Here is a 15,454-nt window from a genome sequence, read left to right as displayed (position 1 = left end):
GAAATTCTGCTTCAACAAGCACCACTTGTAACACCCTTTCTATAGGTGATCAATAAACAACCTCTAAAATTTCAATCACCTAAGCTTGACTGGAGTTTTAAAATAAATACAATACTTGCAGAAAGAGTTATAAATTGGTAAAGTTATAACTTGGAATAAGACTAACTGCTTAAGTCCTTTTATAGGAGAATGAACTATACTGTATATTTCTTGAATCATTACTATGTGATCAAAGGTCCTGTTTACAGCTACAGATGTAGGGAGAACTTCCCTAGGAGCAGGGAGATTAGGCTGATAAGAAAACAAAGCTGAAGATCAAGTCAATAAACCTGGGAGATTTCAGAGCTGTGTTTCTCCTCTGCATGTTAGAACTGCCCATGGACTATTTTAAACCGCCAGAGGCTTGGGCAAAGTAATTCTGAACATCTGCAAGTGCAAACAGCAACTAGTATTTTTTTTAAATTTCTCTCTCCCTCACACTTTCCCTGGGTGTTTTGGACTCTCCTCCAGCTTTTCTTCTTTGCACTCAAATAGTAAGAGAAAATAGGGAACGTAATTATGGCTGATAAGCTTCCAAAGAGTGCTGGTATTGCCTCTACATTCACAGAAAGGAAAATTGCTTAAATAAAACTACATATAAGTATGCAACCTGCATTTCATTGTTGGGTTCAGAATTTCTTGAGAAAAATGGACAGTTTGTTAAAATGGCAGTTAGTTAAAAGCCGCTGCCAAATGAAAATCAAACTTGTATGAAGATTTTTTAAAACCTAACATAAACCAATGAGAAAACAGATTTTGCTATATAAGCTTCATTTGGCATATCTACTCATCTCAGAAACATACCACTGTGTACTGTAAGAAGCAAGAGGAATATCAAAATATGAACCTATGTTTCAACCTATGAACTAAACAAAAATTAAGTTTAAAAAGAAAAAAGCTGACTTCAATACATTTGTATCCTGATATTTAAACAAAGAAATATTTAAAAAATCGTCCTACTTGCTGAGTCCACTTTCTTACTTTCCATTCCAGTTTTGTTTCCATGTCTGCTTTCATCTGAATTTCCAATGAGCATCATGTTGTTAGACTGGACCATCACCAGCCACCCAGCTGAAGTCAAGAGCCTAGGAATTACTCTTCATGCCTCCCTTTCGCTCACCACTCTTATTCTATTCAACAGCAAGTCCTGTCAATTTCTCCTCCAAAACATCTTCCGAAGCTTTGTCTTTCTTTCCATGTCTTCCTAATACCAGCCCAGGCCAATACATACCAACATATCTGGCCTGGACTGCTGCTAACATCTTAACCTTCCTCTCAGGGCCCCTCTACAATGCTACCACTGCTATCAGGGTAGTAAAGGCATAAAGTATCATATTATGTCACTGCCCTCTTTAAAACCTTCCACACGTTTTTGATAACATCAGGAAAAGTCCAAATGCTTTCTTATCACCGCTCAAGCCCTGCAGCATCCAGGTTCTGCCTACCTTCCCAGCATCTTTCCTGACAGATCTCCTCCACACTCTGGCCCTCACTGCAATCAAATCATTTAAGCACTTGCACCTTGGAGCGCCTTAGCATACTGGTTCCTTACCTCTTTACAGGACTGCTTTCTCTGGTCCTTCAGATGCCAATTCACATGACACTTCCTCCTAGTGCTCTTCACTGACCCTTCCACCTAAAGTGGTCCTCGCTTTACCATCTACCTCTGTCACCGCTTATTTTCTTCACGTTTACCACAATCTGTAAAAGTGTGTAACGGGGAGAGAGGGGTGCTGCCTTCTTTCTTCCACCACTAGAACACAAGATCTAGACAGAGCAGGGACTTTCTGTCCTATACACTAGTTTCCTAGGGCCTAGAACATGACACGACACACAGTGAGGTGGCAACAAGTATCTGTTTACTCCATAAGGACTCAAACGGCGGCACGGCCGGCAGCACGGCCTGCAGCCCGGGCTGGACGTGGGATTCTGAGTCCCACCCGGACTCGGCTTCCCCAGCCACAAGACTCGTCAGCTACACGTCTATTTCCTTGTCCCTGAGTCACCAAAGGGGCTGTTTCACTTCTTGCTCTCCAAAGGTCGGAAGCCATTCCTCCTCCCACCGCCTTGAGTTTTCACATCCATAAAACGAAGGGAATGTCCTAAAGCCAATCAGCACTCCCCCCAGACCCGCAACTCTGCGAGCAACCTTCGCGCCGGATACCGCAGGAGACCCCTGAGGACGGCGTCGGAGGCGAGCACTGACGCCGCGCAGCACCAGGAGGGCGCGCCGAAGTCAAGGGGACGGGACCGGGAGTCCGGGGACACTTTCCAGAGAAACGGGCCCTCGTCCTGACCGGTGTGTTCAAGTCGGACCACAGATATTTAAAGGAGCCTGTGCCCCAAACTGTGCAAAGAGCATGATGACAAGGAAGCAGGCGCTAGAGGGGAAACGTCTGCAAGCCACAGTCGGACCACCATCCCCGAACCCTCCCGCCGAGGGCCGGCGGGCCGGGCGCCGGGGACGCGGGAGGGCGGGGCGGCCTCTGCGCCGCGCCACCTCCAGCCCGCCCCCTGCCCCACGCCCGCCGCACGCCCCCGAGGATCCGTAACCCCCGCCTCCCGCCCCGTACCTGTGGGGTCGAGGGCCATGTCCGCGCGCGGGAGGTGGCAGCCGCGTGGCCGCCCGCACAGGTGGGGCGGGGCTGGGCCCCACGTGAGATGCGGTGGGCGGCACGCGGGATCAGGAGGAGGAGCGCGGGGCCCTACGCAAAACTGGGCGGCCCCTACCCCTCTGATTTCCTGGTCGCGACTTCCGCCGCCCACTGCGCCTGCGCACTCCTAACCCCGCGCTCAACCCCGACCCGAGTGAGAGAGGACTTGTTGGAGGGAAGGGCCGGGGAGCGCGCGTCGCTGCGCGCCTGGGGTCGGGGGGGGGGGGGCCGCCTGGACCGCGCAGGCGCGCTGGGGACCAAAGGGAGTGCCTGCTGGCCCATCCTGTAAGTAGCGTGCCCGGGGGATGCGCGTCCCGGGGCGAGTCGGTTCAAGTCCAAGCCTCTCCCTGCACTCCCGCCTTCGAACCAAAGGAAACAGACTGCTCCTTTGTTTTTTCTTCGTTAACGTTCATTCATTCATAAGTGTCTATTTCATGCCTGCTAGGTTCCAGCCACGGTTCTGAATACTAGAAGGAAATAACTGGATAAAAATAAGGTCCTTAAGTCCCGAGGCGCACAGTGTTGGCGGGGAACCCGGGTATGGGCAGCACGCTGCTAAATGCGGCGAGCGGCACTTAAAGGTGGTGCAGCATCCTTGCACTGTGTGTAGCATCCTGATTCCGCGCCCCCCCCCCCCCCCGATCGGAAGCCTGTGCCACCCCTGGAGGTTACAATTAGGAAGTGGGCGTTAGGGGTACCTCTGTCTCGTGAAATGATACCCTCAGGGCGCACAGACCGACTTGGGTGATGCTACAAATCCCCACTCTGGCAATTAAAGCTGCATGTTTGTGAGAAAAAAATGAAGGAAGGTGATAGCCATCGTCCTCAAGAACCCCAACTGTCCCCTTCTCAGTAGAAGAAACTCTGAGTAGCAATGATGCTCATACCCACTCACCAACCAGCCTTCAGAAAGGCTCCCTTGTCGTATCTAGGTGTAGCTAGCTCCAGCCCCCGAAGGGTGAGGTGAAGGGTGAGGTGCGGATGGGGACAGATGCGGATGGGGACAGATGGGACAGATGTTAGAAAAACAAGGAGCAGCTGCTTCCCTGTGAGGGATTTAAAGCTTTCAAAACGATCCCCTCCCCACCTACATGCAGGCCCTTCTCCCCTGCTGCTGCTTCCGCCTGGTCAGTTGGCAGAGAAGCTGACGAGGTGGAGCAGGGCTGGGAAAGTGGGTCTCTGCTCAGCAGGTCTTCCGTTTAAGGGCCTATTTGGGCATAACGGCCCTTATTACAGCTGTAGAATGAGGTGCCAAGCTGGAGAATTAATGTTTCACTCAGCCAGGCAGGAAACTGGGTATGTTTATAAATGTGTTTAGAAGCACACCAAATTCATTCTGGAGGTGAAGAATTTAATGTAGAAAGTAACTCTCTTTGAGGAGATGAGGTGAGGTATAAAAACACAAGTCAGACACACTTAAGTAGTTAAACAAAATCTTCCTTATACAAACGGGTGTCATGGTAAAGGCGGATCCTTGGAAAGCATCAGAGACCTAAATGCCTCCACCTGAATCCTGCTTCATGACCCGTTAGCTTTCTAGGTTGGCTAAGTCCCAACGCTTCTCTTGACTTTAGTTTCTAATTTGCAAGGTTGTTGTGAGAAATAAATGTAATACCATTAACACTCTTTCAGTCATTCAAGGACCACTTCCACAGTTTTTGCCATCACTGAGTATCACTTGAACCATTATTATTTAATGTTTTTTTATTTAAATCAACTCACTTAAAAAAAGAAAAAACCTAAATGAATACTCTCTACTTTAGCCTTATCCTAAGCAAGAATATCTGTAAAATCATGGGTGGTGTGTGCCCCATAAATCAGTGTATGGTCAGGCCACTCAGAATGGCTGTTCTCTTGCTCTCTGTACATCCCCTGCCCAGCCAGTGCCTGCCTCACCTACACCCTACTCATATGACTGACCTTCCTATGTACTTGCCCCAGGCCCCAGGTCCTGCCCACTGTCTGCCATACACGGTGGGATGTTGGTCCAGTACCTTGCTTCAGACACGTAAGCTCTCTCATCCATTAAACCATTGATGTCTCTGTTGCCGACTCCAGGCAGACTCCTTTCTTGGGTCTTGAAGCTCTTCCTGCAACAGACTGCTAGACCATCACACTAGGAGCACTGGCAAAAACAGCACATCACTGCCTGGTACACAATAGCGCATTCCTCTCCTCCCTCATATGAAACTAGGTCGTGTGGGGGCAGTCTTTACAATCTGCATGGGAAAGAGAAGTCATTTTCTTTTAAGTTAAATCATAAAAAGGCAATTGGCAATTCAAAACAGAAGAAATTTCCTAAGGGATCACACTATGAATAGACAATTTGGGGGTGCTTACTGCCATAGGAGCAGAAGAGGGAGGAGGGTCCGTAGTCCTGGGAATGAGCAGCAATTGTTATCCAGCCACAATCCTGGGATTCAGGCATTGAGACCCTAACGGCCCCACAGTTGCTGTCACAGAAGATTGAGTGCCAGGACGGTTAGAAAAGACGTCAAAGATAAGGAGAAATTAAGGTTGGCCTTGAAAGATGGGTGGCAAGGGTAGGCAGAGAAGAAGGCTTGCCATGCTAGAAGAATGAGCAGAAGTGTCTGGGGTTCGAGCTGTTCTTGAAGGGGCGTGGAAAAGGAGGGAGGGAAGAGAGAGAAGGACACAGGAGCAGGAGCGCAGGGGGAGCTCAAGGCTGCGCTGCGGCTCAGGGGTGGGCGACGCCCGAAACCATATTGATGAACATGGGGAAGCGAGGATGGTTATAAATAAGACTGAAAATGTTAGAAAACCCAGATTCCCAAAGCCTTAAACATTAGGTTGCAGAGGATTTGAATGTGTTGTTATAAGCAGCTGAACGCTAACAAGTAGAAAAATGGCATTGTAGTCAAAGTGATGTTTTTCAAAGATTTTTCTGTAGGACAGATTTCAGGGGTGTGGAGAGAGCTAGGAGTTGAGCAGAACAGTAAGGAGCCTATTGCAGTCGTTGAGGCAGAATCAGATGATAACCTGAACTGAGGTGTGTGAAATGTACAAAGAAAGGGTGAGTGTGAGAGTAATTGCAAAGGGAGAATCTATACTTCCTAATTGTACTTAGTAGAAAAGGAGTCGAGAAGGATTTCCAGGTGATTCCATTCCTTGACAAATGTGTACAGACCAATGAGAAAGTCATGGTGATTTATTCCTGAGGGTCAATCTGCCCTTGACCCTCATTACTGGGGAGCAATACTGAGACCAAGGGGAAGTCAGGGAGAAGATGCAGGACACAAGGGAGCGAGGACAGCAGCTGAACCATGGCAGAGCATGTGAGGTGTGTAGACTAAACGTCTGTGTACGTGCATATATTTATGTATACATATATATTTATTTTTTAGTCTAATAGCCAAGGAATGTGCAAGTACAAACAAATATCTTGTTTATCAAGTCAATTCTGACTGGATCTAGCATTCCTTTTTTTTTTTTTTTTCCCCCGGTACGCGGGCCTCTCACTGTTGTGGCCTCTCCCGTTGCGGACCACAGGCTCCAGACGCGCAGGCTCAGCGGCCATGGCTCACGGGCCCAGCCGCTCCGTAGCATGTGGGGTCTTCCCGGACCTGGGCACGAACCCGCATCCCCTGCATCGGCAGGCGGACTCTCAACCACTGCGCCACCAGGGAAGCCCTAGCATTCCTTTTTGCTCTAAGTTGAAATCCAGTTATTGTTTTGAAATTGAAATGGTTAGTCAGCCCTGGCTTGCTTCTAACTCCGCCTAGCTTCTGAATCAAAGACGATACCTTTTTGTGTGTGTGATTTTTTTTAATTGAAGTACAGTTGATTTACAACATTGTTTTAATTTCTGCTATACAGCAAAGTGATTCAGTTATACATTCTCTTTTAATATTCTTCTCCATTATGGTTTATCATAGGATACTGAATACAGTTCTCTGTGCTATCAGTAGGACCTTGTTGTTTATCCATTCCATATATAGTAGCATACATCTGCTAACCCCAAACTCCTACTCCATCCCTCCCCCAACACACTCCCCCTTGGCAACCACCAGTCTGTTCTCTATGTCTGTGATTCTGTTTCTGTTTTGCACGTAGGTTCATTTGTGTCATATTTTAGATCCTACATATAAGTGGTATCATACGGTATTTGTCTTTCTCTTTCTGACTTACTTCACTTAGTATGACAATCTCTAGTTTCATCTATGTTGCTGCAAATGGCATTATTTCCTTTTTTATGGCTGAGTGGTATTCCATTGTATATATGTACCACATCTTCTTTATCCATTAATCTGTTGATGGACATTTAGGTTGTTTCCATGAAAGACCATACTTTTTAATCCACCTATAGCTCTGCTCTGCCCGATCTTTGAGCCATTGAGAATTAAATTTGGAAGAATATTAGAAGCCCTGTTCCTACCAGTAGACAGACTTTGGAACTAGTTCTTGGTTAGAGGATCTCTATCTGAGGGTCGCTGGTGGCCCTGTCTGCTTTCTGAGCTGTGATTTAGCTCCCAGAACACCACAGCCTGTGCCCTCTCCGATTTGAATGGCCTGAAGTCCAGGTTGGTACTTGTACTATTCACTAGGGCTGCCATTACAAAGTACCACAGGCTGGGTGGCTTAAACAACAGACATTTATATTCTTACAGTTGGAGGCTAGAAGCCCAAGATCAAGGTGCTGGCAGGGTTGGCTTCTGCTGAGGCCTCTCTTCCTGGCTGTAGATGCTATCTTCTCCCTGTGTCTTCACATGGTCTTCCCTCAATCTATGTCTGTGTCCAAATTTCCTTTTCTCATCAGGAGACCAGTCGTATTGGATTAGGGCCCACCCTAATGAACTTCCTTTAACTTAATTACCTCTTGAAAGACCATATCTCCAAATAAAGTCACATTCTGAGGTACTGGGACTCAGGAATTCAACATATTAATTTGGTGGGGATACAATTCAGCCCATAACAGCTCTTCCCTGAATCCCAAATTACTTGGCTGGAGCCCTGACAACCTGCCTAGTGTTAGCCTCTCCCCAGAGGAATATACTTTGTCCCTGTTTCGCTGGTGGTTAAATAGGACCCCTTTCACTCAGGATCAGCCCTCTGAGCCACTTCAGAGCTCCTGTCCGCCCCTCATTGCCTATATCCAACTGATCACAACTTCCACTCAACCTTTATTTCTTTTACAACCACACTGTCATCACTCTTAGTCCAAGATCACATTTGCAGAGATGATGACAACAGCTTTCTACCTCACTTTCTGTCCTCAGGCCTTTCCTCCACCCACCCATCCATCCTCTCTAATCCATTTCACCCTCAAAGTCAAATATGATCATAAAACTTGTCATATCAAATCCTTCAGTGGTTCCCTGTGCAAATAAAACCATTTCCTTTAACGAGCTCACAAAACTCTTTATAAACTAGTCCCAGCTACTATATCATTCTTTCATAATCATTCCTGTACTCTGCAATTTCTGCTATATAAACTTACTTGCAATTGTTTATTAAAGTATCTGTGAGACTATTCTGTGAACTATCCCAGGAAAATGGGTCAGATTCTGTGTTGAACATAAACATTTGAAACATTGCAGAAAGAGTATGTAGTGGAAGGAGAGGGCCTTTAGAACTAAACAGAGCTGAATTCTAATTCCATTTCCCCTTCTTTTTAACTTTTTTTATTGAGATATAACTTATATACAGAAAAGGGCACAAATATTTGTGCAGCTGAGTTTTTAACATATGCCCATACTTTTGAACCACCATCCATGTCAAGATATAAAACATTTCTCATCATCTAGAAGGTTCCCTGATACCCCATCATATCCAAACCCCACCCCACAAAAGTAACTACTCTCTTGACTTCTATGAGGATTTATTAGTTTTGCCTGCTTTTGAACTTTAATAAATGTAATAATACAGTGTGCAGTCTTTCATATCTGGCTCTTGTTCAACTTGAAAGCTAAGAGACTCATTCACATGTTGAATGGACCTACCCATCTCCTCTCGTACATCTAATTTCCATTTGATAAGTCATTCTCCACCTGAGCCTCAGTTTTCTCAATAAGACTATCCCTGCATGACTGATGTGAGCGTTAGATGACCTATATCAAATCTTACTGATGCTTTCTGCCACAAAGCAGGCTGTTCCTGAATTCTAGCTATTGTTACTGTGATGAGTATCTTTTACTTTTAGAAAATGGATCTTTTGAACTATTATTGCACTATATTCAGTTTTTTTGTTTTTGTTCTTGTTTTTTTAACAGAGTAGTTCAGAGCTACTTTGCCTTCAGGACTGAAATCTAGGTAACAACATGTTTAAATCAAGATTATGTGAAGCACCCTTCAAAGGAGATTTAACAGTGTGCCCTATCACTTATCAGGTGAGAAAAGAAAAGTGTGAAAAAATCACCTCTCACCTCTGCAGAAGGCTTTCTGTGTTTTATGTTTTATTTTTACTGTGTATCGTTTTTGGGGTGGCCTCCTATGAGAGAGACCACAATTTTCTCTGGGGTCAGAGACTCTTATAATAATAAAGATCATGATAATATACAACATGACTTACACTGGATATCTCTTACGTTGGTCTCCTGCAGATGCTATGATCTTTGGAAACTTTTTTACAGGAGCTGACAAACTTGACAAACAACAGTAGTGCTTTTTGTTGTACACTGAGTCTGAAATATCAGTGACATCCTAGTTAGCTGCACTGAAAACATCTCAAGGTTCTTTTGCTTATTTAGAGGGAATAAGCAGTGAGAACTTTAGTGACATACACCAACTAGCTCTGCATTGTTAACCTGACAAGGACAAACTTGCTGAATTCATTATCTATTTCTCCTCCAAACTGGAGAACCTACTATGTACCATGCACCATGCTAGTCCTGGGGAAACAAAGAGAAGTAAGATGAAGTCCCTACCCTCAAGGAACTCAGAGTCTAGAGGGAGAGAGACAAACACATCAACAAATAATTACAGCCCAACATGAGAGAAGGTGATGTGGTAGCCTGGAGGAGGGAGAAATTAATTTGAATACCAAGGACTTTATATAAATGCTTATACTTGAATACCAGTGTCCTCATGTCCTGACATGACACCTCTCTTTAAGGTGCCTGACCTTAAATAAGTCAATGAAGCTTTGCCTCAGGACATATTAGATACGGGTCTAATTACATCAGTTTATTTCCTGAGGATGAAATTGTAAGATGCAAAATGTAGAAGCCATTAAGAGACAAGTTTTCTATCATGTAAAGAAAAGGTGATGCCTCTTTTCAGCCAAAGAGATACAGACATTTGAGACTGAGAAAATCCAGATGAACTGGAACCTCTGGTTATTTTCACTGAGGTTCAGCTCTATTCCTGCCTTTCTGTGTCTTCACTCTTCTTTGAGCCACAAAGGCTTGTGTATGGGACATGTCTGGTACACCCTCTCAGCCCCAGCTCTTGCTGTGGCCACCAGCGCTTTGTAGGTTTCAACCATCGTCAGGTGCAACCTGGCGGCACCTCGTGTGTCTCACTCGCTCCTCTGACACCTTGGAGTGGAGCATCCACAGGCTCTCTCAGCTGTCATACACACAACGACTTGCAGAGGGAGTTAGTGCCCAGGGGCCCACCTTGATCAAGGTGGGTGGGATCCAGTGGATAAATATGTCCTGCTTTCTATTCCCTGGGCAGACAGTTCTGAAGCACACTTTATACGACACCTCGAAGGCCCTGTGGTATCCAGCCCCAGTGACCTGTAACATGGGTCCACGTTATTATCCTTCCCTCCTCCCCTGATTCATTCTTCCCTCTCACTCCTGCTCCTGGGATTGTACTCCAAGACAATCCACTTGTACATGATCTAGGCTACAAAAGCACTTGCTGATTGCTTACCACTTTTCGTTTAAGCTAATTCAAATTGGTTGTCCTAATAAATACAAACACCTGCAATGGTTCCCTCACTGCCCACAGAATAAGGTCATAAAGCAGCAGAACTGAATGGGAACCCGTGGAAATCCGACCCAGAATTTACATTCTTTTTTTTTTTTTTTGCGTCGCGGGCCTCTCACTGCTGTGGCCTCTCCCGTTGCGGAGCACAGGCTCCGGACGCGCAGGCCCAGTGGCCACGGCTCAGGGGCCCAGCTGCTCCGCGGCACGCGGGATCCTCCCAGACCAGGGCGCGAACCGGTGTTCCCTGCATCGGCAGGCGGACTCCCAACCACTGCGCCACCAGGGAAGCCCCAGAGTTTACATTCTTGACTTCTCTGCTGCCGTGTGAATGTCTGTCACCCTTTCCGCAACCATCAAATTCTAACTATGCAAAATGCCATTGGAAATACATAAAAATCCAGGCACAAAAGAACAGACTACTGTCCCCAGCCCACTATTTGCCTGCTCTTTTCCTATTGTGACCTGAGTCTACATTCCACACTTTATTTCACTGTTTAGTGTTGAAGTTTTAGGTTGTTTCTCATTTTTCGTTTAAAATTAACACTGAGATAAATATTCTAAAAATAAAGCTTTCATCTCTAGCTCTGTTTATCTCTGAAGGATAATTCCTAGAAGTAGAATTACTGTGCCAATTACTGTGGATAAATTGTCAACAATAGGTAAAGTCATTTAAATATATTGGCTAAATTGATACAAACAGGCATGTTGTTAAAGCTTATTGAGTCTCATTAGCAGTGATAAATATTTTGTATGCTTTTATTGTCCTCCTATGAATTGTGCATATTATTTCCCATTTAAAATTAGGCTGTCACTATTTTCCTTACTGATTTATACATTATCTTTCTATATAAAGCTTTTTTCTGTCCTGTTTGTGGCATTTATTTATTGTAATTGTTGTTTTCCTTTTACTTAATTTGACAGACTTACATATGGAGTATTTTTCTGTGTTGTTTATCCCATTATTTAATTCTTAGCGAGAGATAACTCATTCTCTCCTCTATGTTTCTTCTGTTTTCTGTTGGTTAAATAATAGATTTCTATTTTACATCTATTTCTTTTCTTCCTCTTTATTTCTTCTTATTACAGTAGGAATTGAATATCTAACTTGACCACTTTTTCCAAATAACAAACCCACTTTCCTAACACTATTTTCCCAGAAGTAGTTACTGAATAACCTCTCTTTTCCTTTTCAGTTCTATCTTATCTAGGATCTATTTCTAGGCTATTCATCCTGTCCATTTCTCTGCCTATTTCTGTGACTGCTGTTACTGTCACAGTCTTTTCATTTTTCAACTGACTCAAGCTCTGGATAGGTAACGCAAAAGGGGCCACCTGTGAAATACTGCTAATGACAGCCTCTTCAATTTACCATTAAGAGGGCAACATAAGCTGCATTTTCAGAAGGTATGAATAACCCAACTCTTAGTTAATTATACTGGAAGTATATAGTATCCCAATTATAAAAAGTATTAACCATGAAAAATTGCATGCCCTGTTTACTTTCAGGGTAAAAAACACCTTCCTGAATTTGTAGATTGGTTTTGCTTTGTAGGTTGGGTTTAAGTATAAATGATAGTATATTTCTCCCATAAACTAAATAGGTTAAAAACAAAGAAGAAACTGTCAACTTCTCTAAACCAGATACAAGAGATAACAGCTAAGCCACTATGTCAAATTTAAAATGAAAAGTTTTAACTGGGACAAAGAAATTGACAGCAAAAAATCCTTACAGAAATTATGGTATTATATAAAAAGCTCAATTTTATCACAACTAGATGAAATTCCCTAGAATTTGTAATTTCAAATTATTATTGGTAACAAACAAGAACAATGGGCGATGTATGGCCTGATAAGCATTATTCTCTAGTGCTGACGCTTTTCTGATTTTGATTCTTTGATCTCTTGGTCCAAGAGTGGCCCATTTTCTCAGTTTCGAAAGTATAGAGATATTCCCTTCCACTACAAGGCAAATAAAACCACCTTGAGAGGCCACTCCAAAAAATGGGGAACAATAATTCCCAATTATGTCCAGTGTGCAGTACTGTCAATATTAAATAAAGAAACAATGTTGGAAATGCTAGCCAATGTATGACATGCAATTGGTAGTCAATAAATGTTAGATGTCCTATAGTAGTACTTATGCAATCTGTGAATCCCAGAAATACCTTAGGCATATCGATGAGCTTACCCTTAGGAAATAGAAATGGCCATAAGTGATCACATTTTCTGGTCAAGAGAGTGAGTTGCTCTTGTAGTGGTCCTGAGAAGACTGTTGAAACACATGAGTACCCAATTAGACACCTGGTGTTCTAGAAAGGCTATTGGAGGAGAGAAGGAGTAGCTCTGCTCCTTGGGGGAGGTACATTTTCCACTATGCAGAATAGAATCACATTCCCTAAGAGGACGTTTACTGTCAAGGGATGACAGAAGTAGGAAATCATTAAAGGTGCTGCTTCCATAAATGGGTGCAGAAGCATTCTCAGCTCCTCTGAGACATCCAACACTGTTGCCTACCCCCATCTGTCCTTTTAGAAAACCTTTTATCTCAATAAGATTGATACTATACTCACCTACTTCTCCCACGAATTCTGCTCTTTTTTTTGTTCTTTGACTAACCCTCTTTCATTTAAAAATTTTTGGCTTTCCCATTACATTCAATTTTGAGAGCTCTGGCCTTCTCTGTGGCCTTTCTCTTAGAAAAGTGATCCATTCTCAGGGATGCAACTGTTGCATTCTATGTGGAGGGTTCCCAAATGTTACTTGAGTTCTAATTTCTCAAGTTACAGGCTTGCATCCCCAGCTCTCCACTGAATAGTTCTGATGTCTTACTGATAACCTCAAACTCGGCACATTAGGAAAGACTTACCTTCTGTCATCCCTATTTCAATCAATATTGTCAGAGCTCAGCTAGTACTTAACATCTGAGTCATCTTTGAATGGGAAGTTCTGTATTTCACTCCCTAAATCCAAACTATGTTGTGTAACTTCCTGTAAAACCATGCATCTTTCTTTCCTCACAGTCAGTGTATCTGTGCAGACCCATACCCCTTTCCTAGCCAGACTATTTCTGTAGCCTCCCAACTGCTTCAGACCTGCAGGTTTTCTTCTCTCCCATTCATTCTGTGCACAACTACATGATGCCTTGTAAAACCATTTTCTGTCTCATCATGTCATTGTTTCCTGCAAGCCCTTTAATGACCCCAGATTTTCCACAGGCTAATTTCCAAATTACCAGGCCTACCTCTGGCCTGATTTGAGTTTATAATCCCACTCCTTCCCCCTTATCTCCATCAATCTGGAGCCCCAGTTCATTCCATTTATAGTAAGTTTCAGAAACGCAGTTACTCTTTAAAGAAAGGGTGAAACAGAGCCCTAAAACCTTTCTGAGATACTTTGTATTCTGTCCAGGACACCTCCTTATGATTACAAACCCATTCTTTAGAGATCCACTTTGATTCCACAAATTCAAAGTAGCACTAGTGTTCTAGAAGTCACCCCAATAAGCACCTTTTGACACTCCCCTTATAATCTGAACATTGAGAACATGTAATTTTGCCAAGTTTTTTCTTCATTCATACAAAGATCATAAAAAGAAATAGAGGCTTCAATGTTTGTATTTTCATCACTTTAGGTTTATTTTTATTATAAAATATTTTAAGTAAAAAGTATAATAGGTAGTCCTGTACCATCACCAGATTTATTAGATGGGAAAGGTCAAACGACATATTTACTGCAGGTCACTTTAGAAAATGTTTTTCACTTTGGTACATTCTACTAGTGAATGTTTGCTCATTGACAGCTATTAATGATTGGATATTATAATTTTAATCTGTTGATTAAGAAGCAAATAAACTTGCATTGATTTCTTTGGCAGTGTCTCAGGGATCACAAGAATGAGTCCTGTGACCCAAACTTCTAGTTTACCTGAAGCTCTATAAATTAATACTGTGGCAATGACCCAGAAGATACAAAATATAGTGAAATTTCTGTAATGTTTGTGTTAAATGTTGTCTATGGCTTGATGGGAATGGAAAAAGAGTCCGTCTAGGAAAGAACAAATCTGTAGGTATTCTTTTATTAGACTCAGAACTAAGTTATCCAGTGAGTTTCCCATCATGTCTTAGCTACCAGGAAACTTGCAGTATTTTAATTGCTAAGTTTCATAAATTAACTCATCCCAGGTCCCTGATACATCTGTTATTCTCCTCTTTTTTAACAGGTTTTTGTACTTTTAATTCTTAATTGTCTTATTTACATGCTTTAAAAAATGAATTTAATCATTTATTGAACATGTGGGTATTTTTAAAAAAACACAGAAACATACTAATGTGACATACTGATGAAAATCAGAGAATTCCAAGATACAATTTTTCACCTCAAATTTAATCAAGTTTCTTATAGAGATGACATTGATAGTTACTTGTTTTAAAAGAGAATAATAACAAAGCCTAATTTTCATGAAATCCACAGTAATCTAAAAGCTTTAATTTCATTTTACCATCCACTTTCTCTTAAACACCAAACTTTTTACCCAAGCTAGTAGCAAAAGAATTGATGAAGATGTATCAACTTTTCTTGCCATTTTGATAACATAGTCAAGGACTCAAATTGAAATTTTAAAAAATGGAAAGAGAAATAAGATCACTGAATTATTTACAAATGGAGAACTATGTTGCCCACTAAAGTCCCTCATTGTAAAAGTGAGGCATCTCAGTCTCTGTTCATGGTCCACAGATCAGTCTGGCCACTGTATTCATTGAAGCAAAGCAATGGGAAGAAGCTACAGGACTTCAAGGAGAGGGATCAGTAGATCTTAAATGATTGCCCAATGGAAAAAATGTCCAGTCTAGAACCCAGCTTTCCTGACA

The 15,454-nt window shown here is 43.0% G+C and overlaps 1 protein-coding gene across 7 annotated transcripts in view; it reads right to left on the bottom strand.

Moving 5' to 3' along the window:
- The window catches only part of CMC1 (C-X9-C motif containing 1), a 76,852-nt gene extending 74,085 nt beyond the window's left edge, over window positions 1-2,767 (bottom strand). For 2 of the 7 annotated variants that reach the window (XM_060022075.1, XM_060022079.1), the window contains exon 1: window positions 2,613-2,767. In XM_060022075.1, the coding sequence (XP_059878058.1) occupies window positions 2,613-2,631 (19 nt within the window). In that variant the 5' untranslated portion in view covers window positions 2,632-2,767. Of the gene's footprint in view, window positions 1-1,591; window positions 1,731-2,612 lie in introns of those variants that run through there. The other 5 variants (XM_060022071.1, XM_060022077.1, XM_060022074.2 and 2 more) reach the window with 4 other exon arrangements.
- Window positions 2,768-15,454: the final 12,687 nt, after the last annotated feature.

This window comes from Delphinus delphis, chromosome 10, assembly GCF_949987515.2.
Source record: "Delphinus delphis chromosome 10, mDelDel1.2, whole genome shotgun sequence".
Lineage (NCBI taxonomy): Eukaryota > Metazoa > Chordata > Mammalia > Artiodactyla > Delphinidae > Delphinus > Delphinus delphis.
This window is presented reverse-complemented; position numbering and strand designations above follow the sequence as displayed.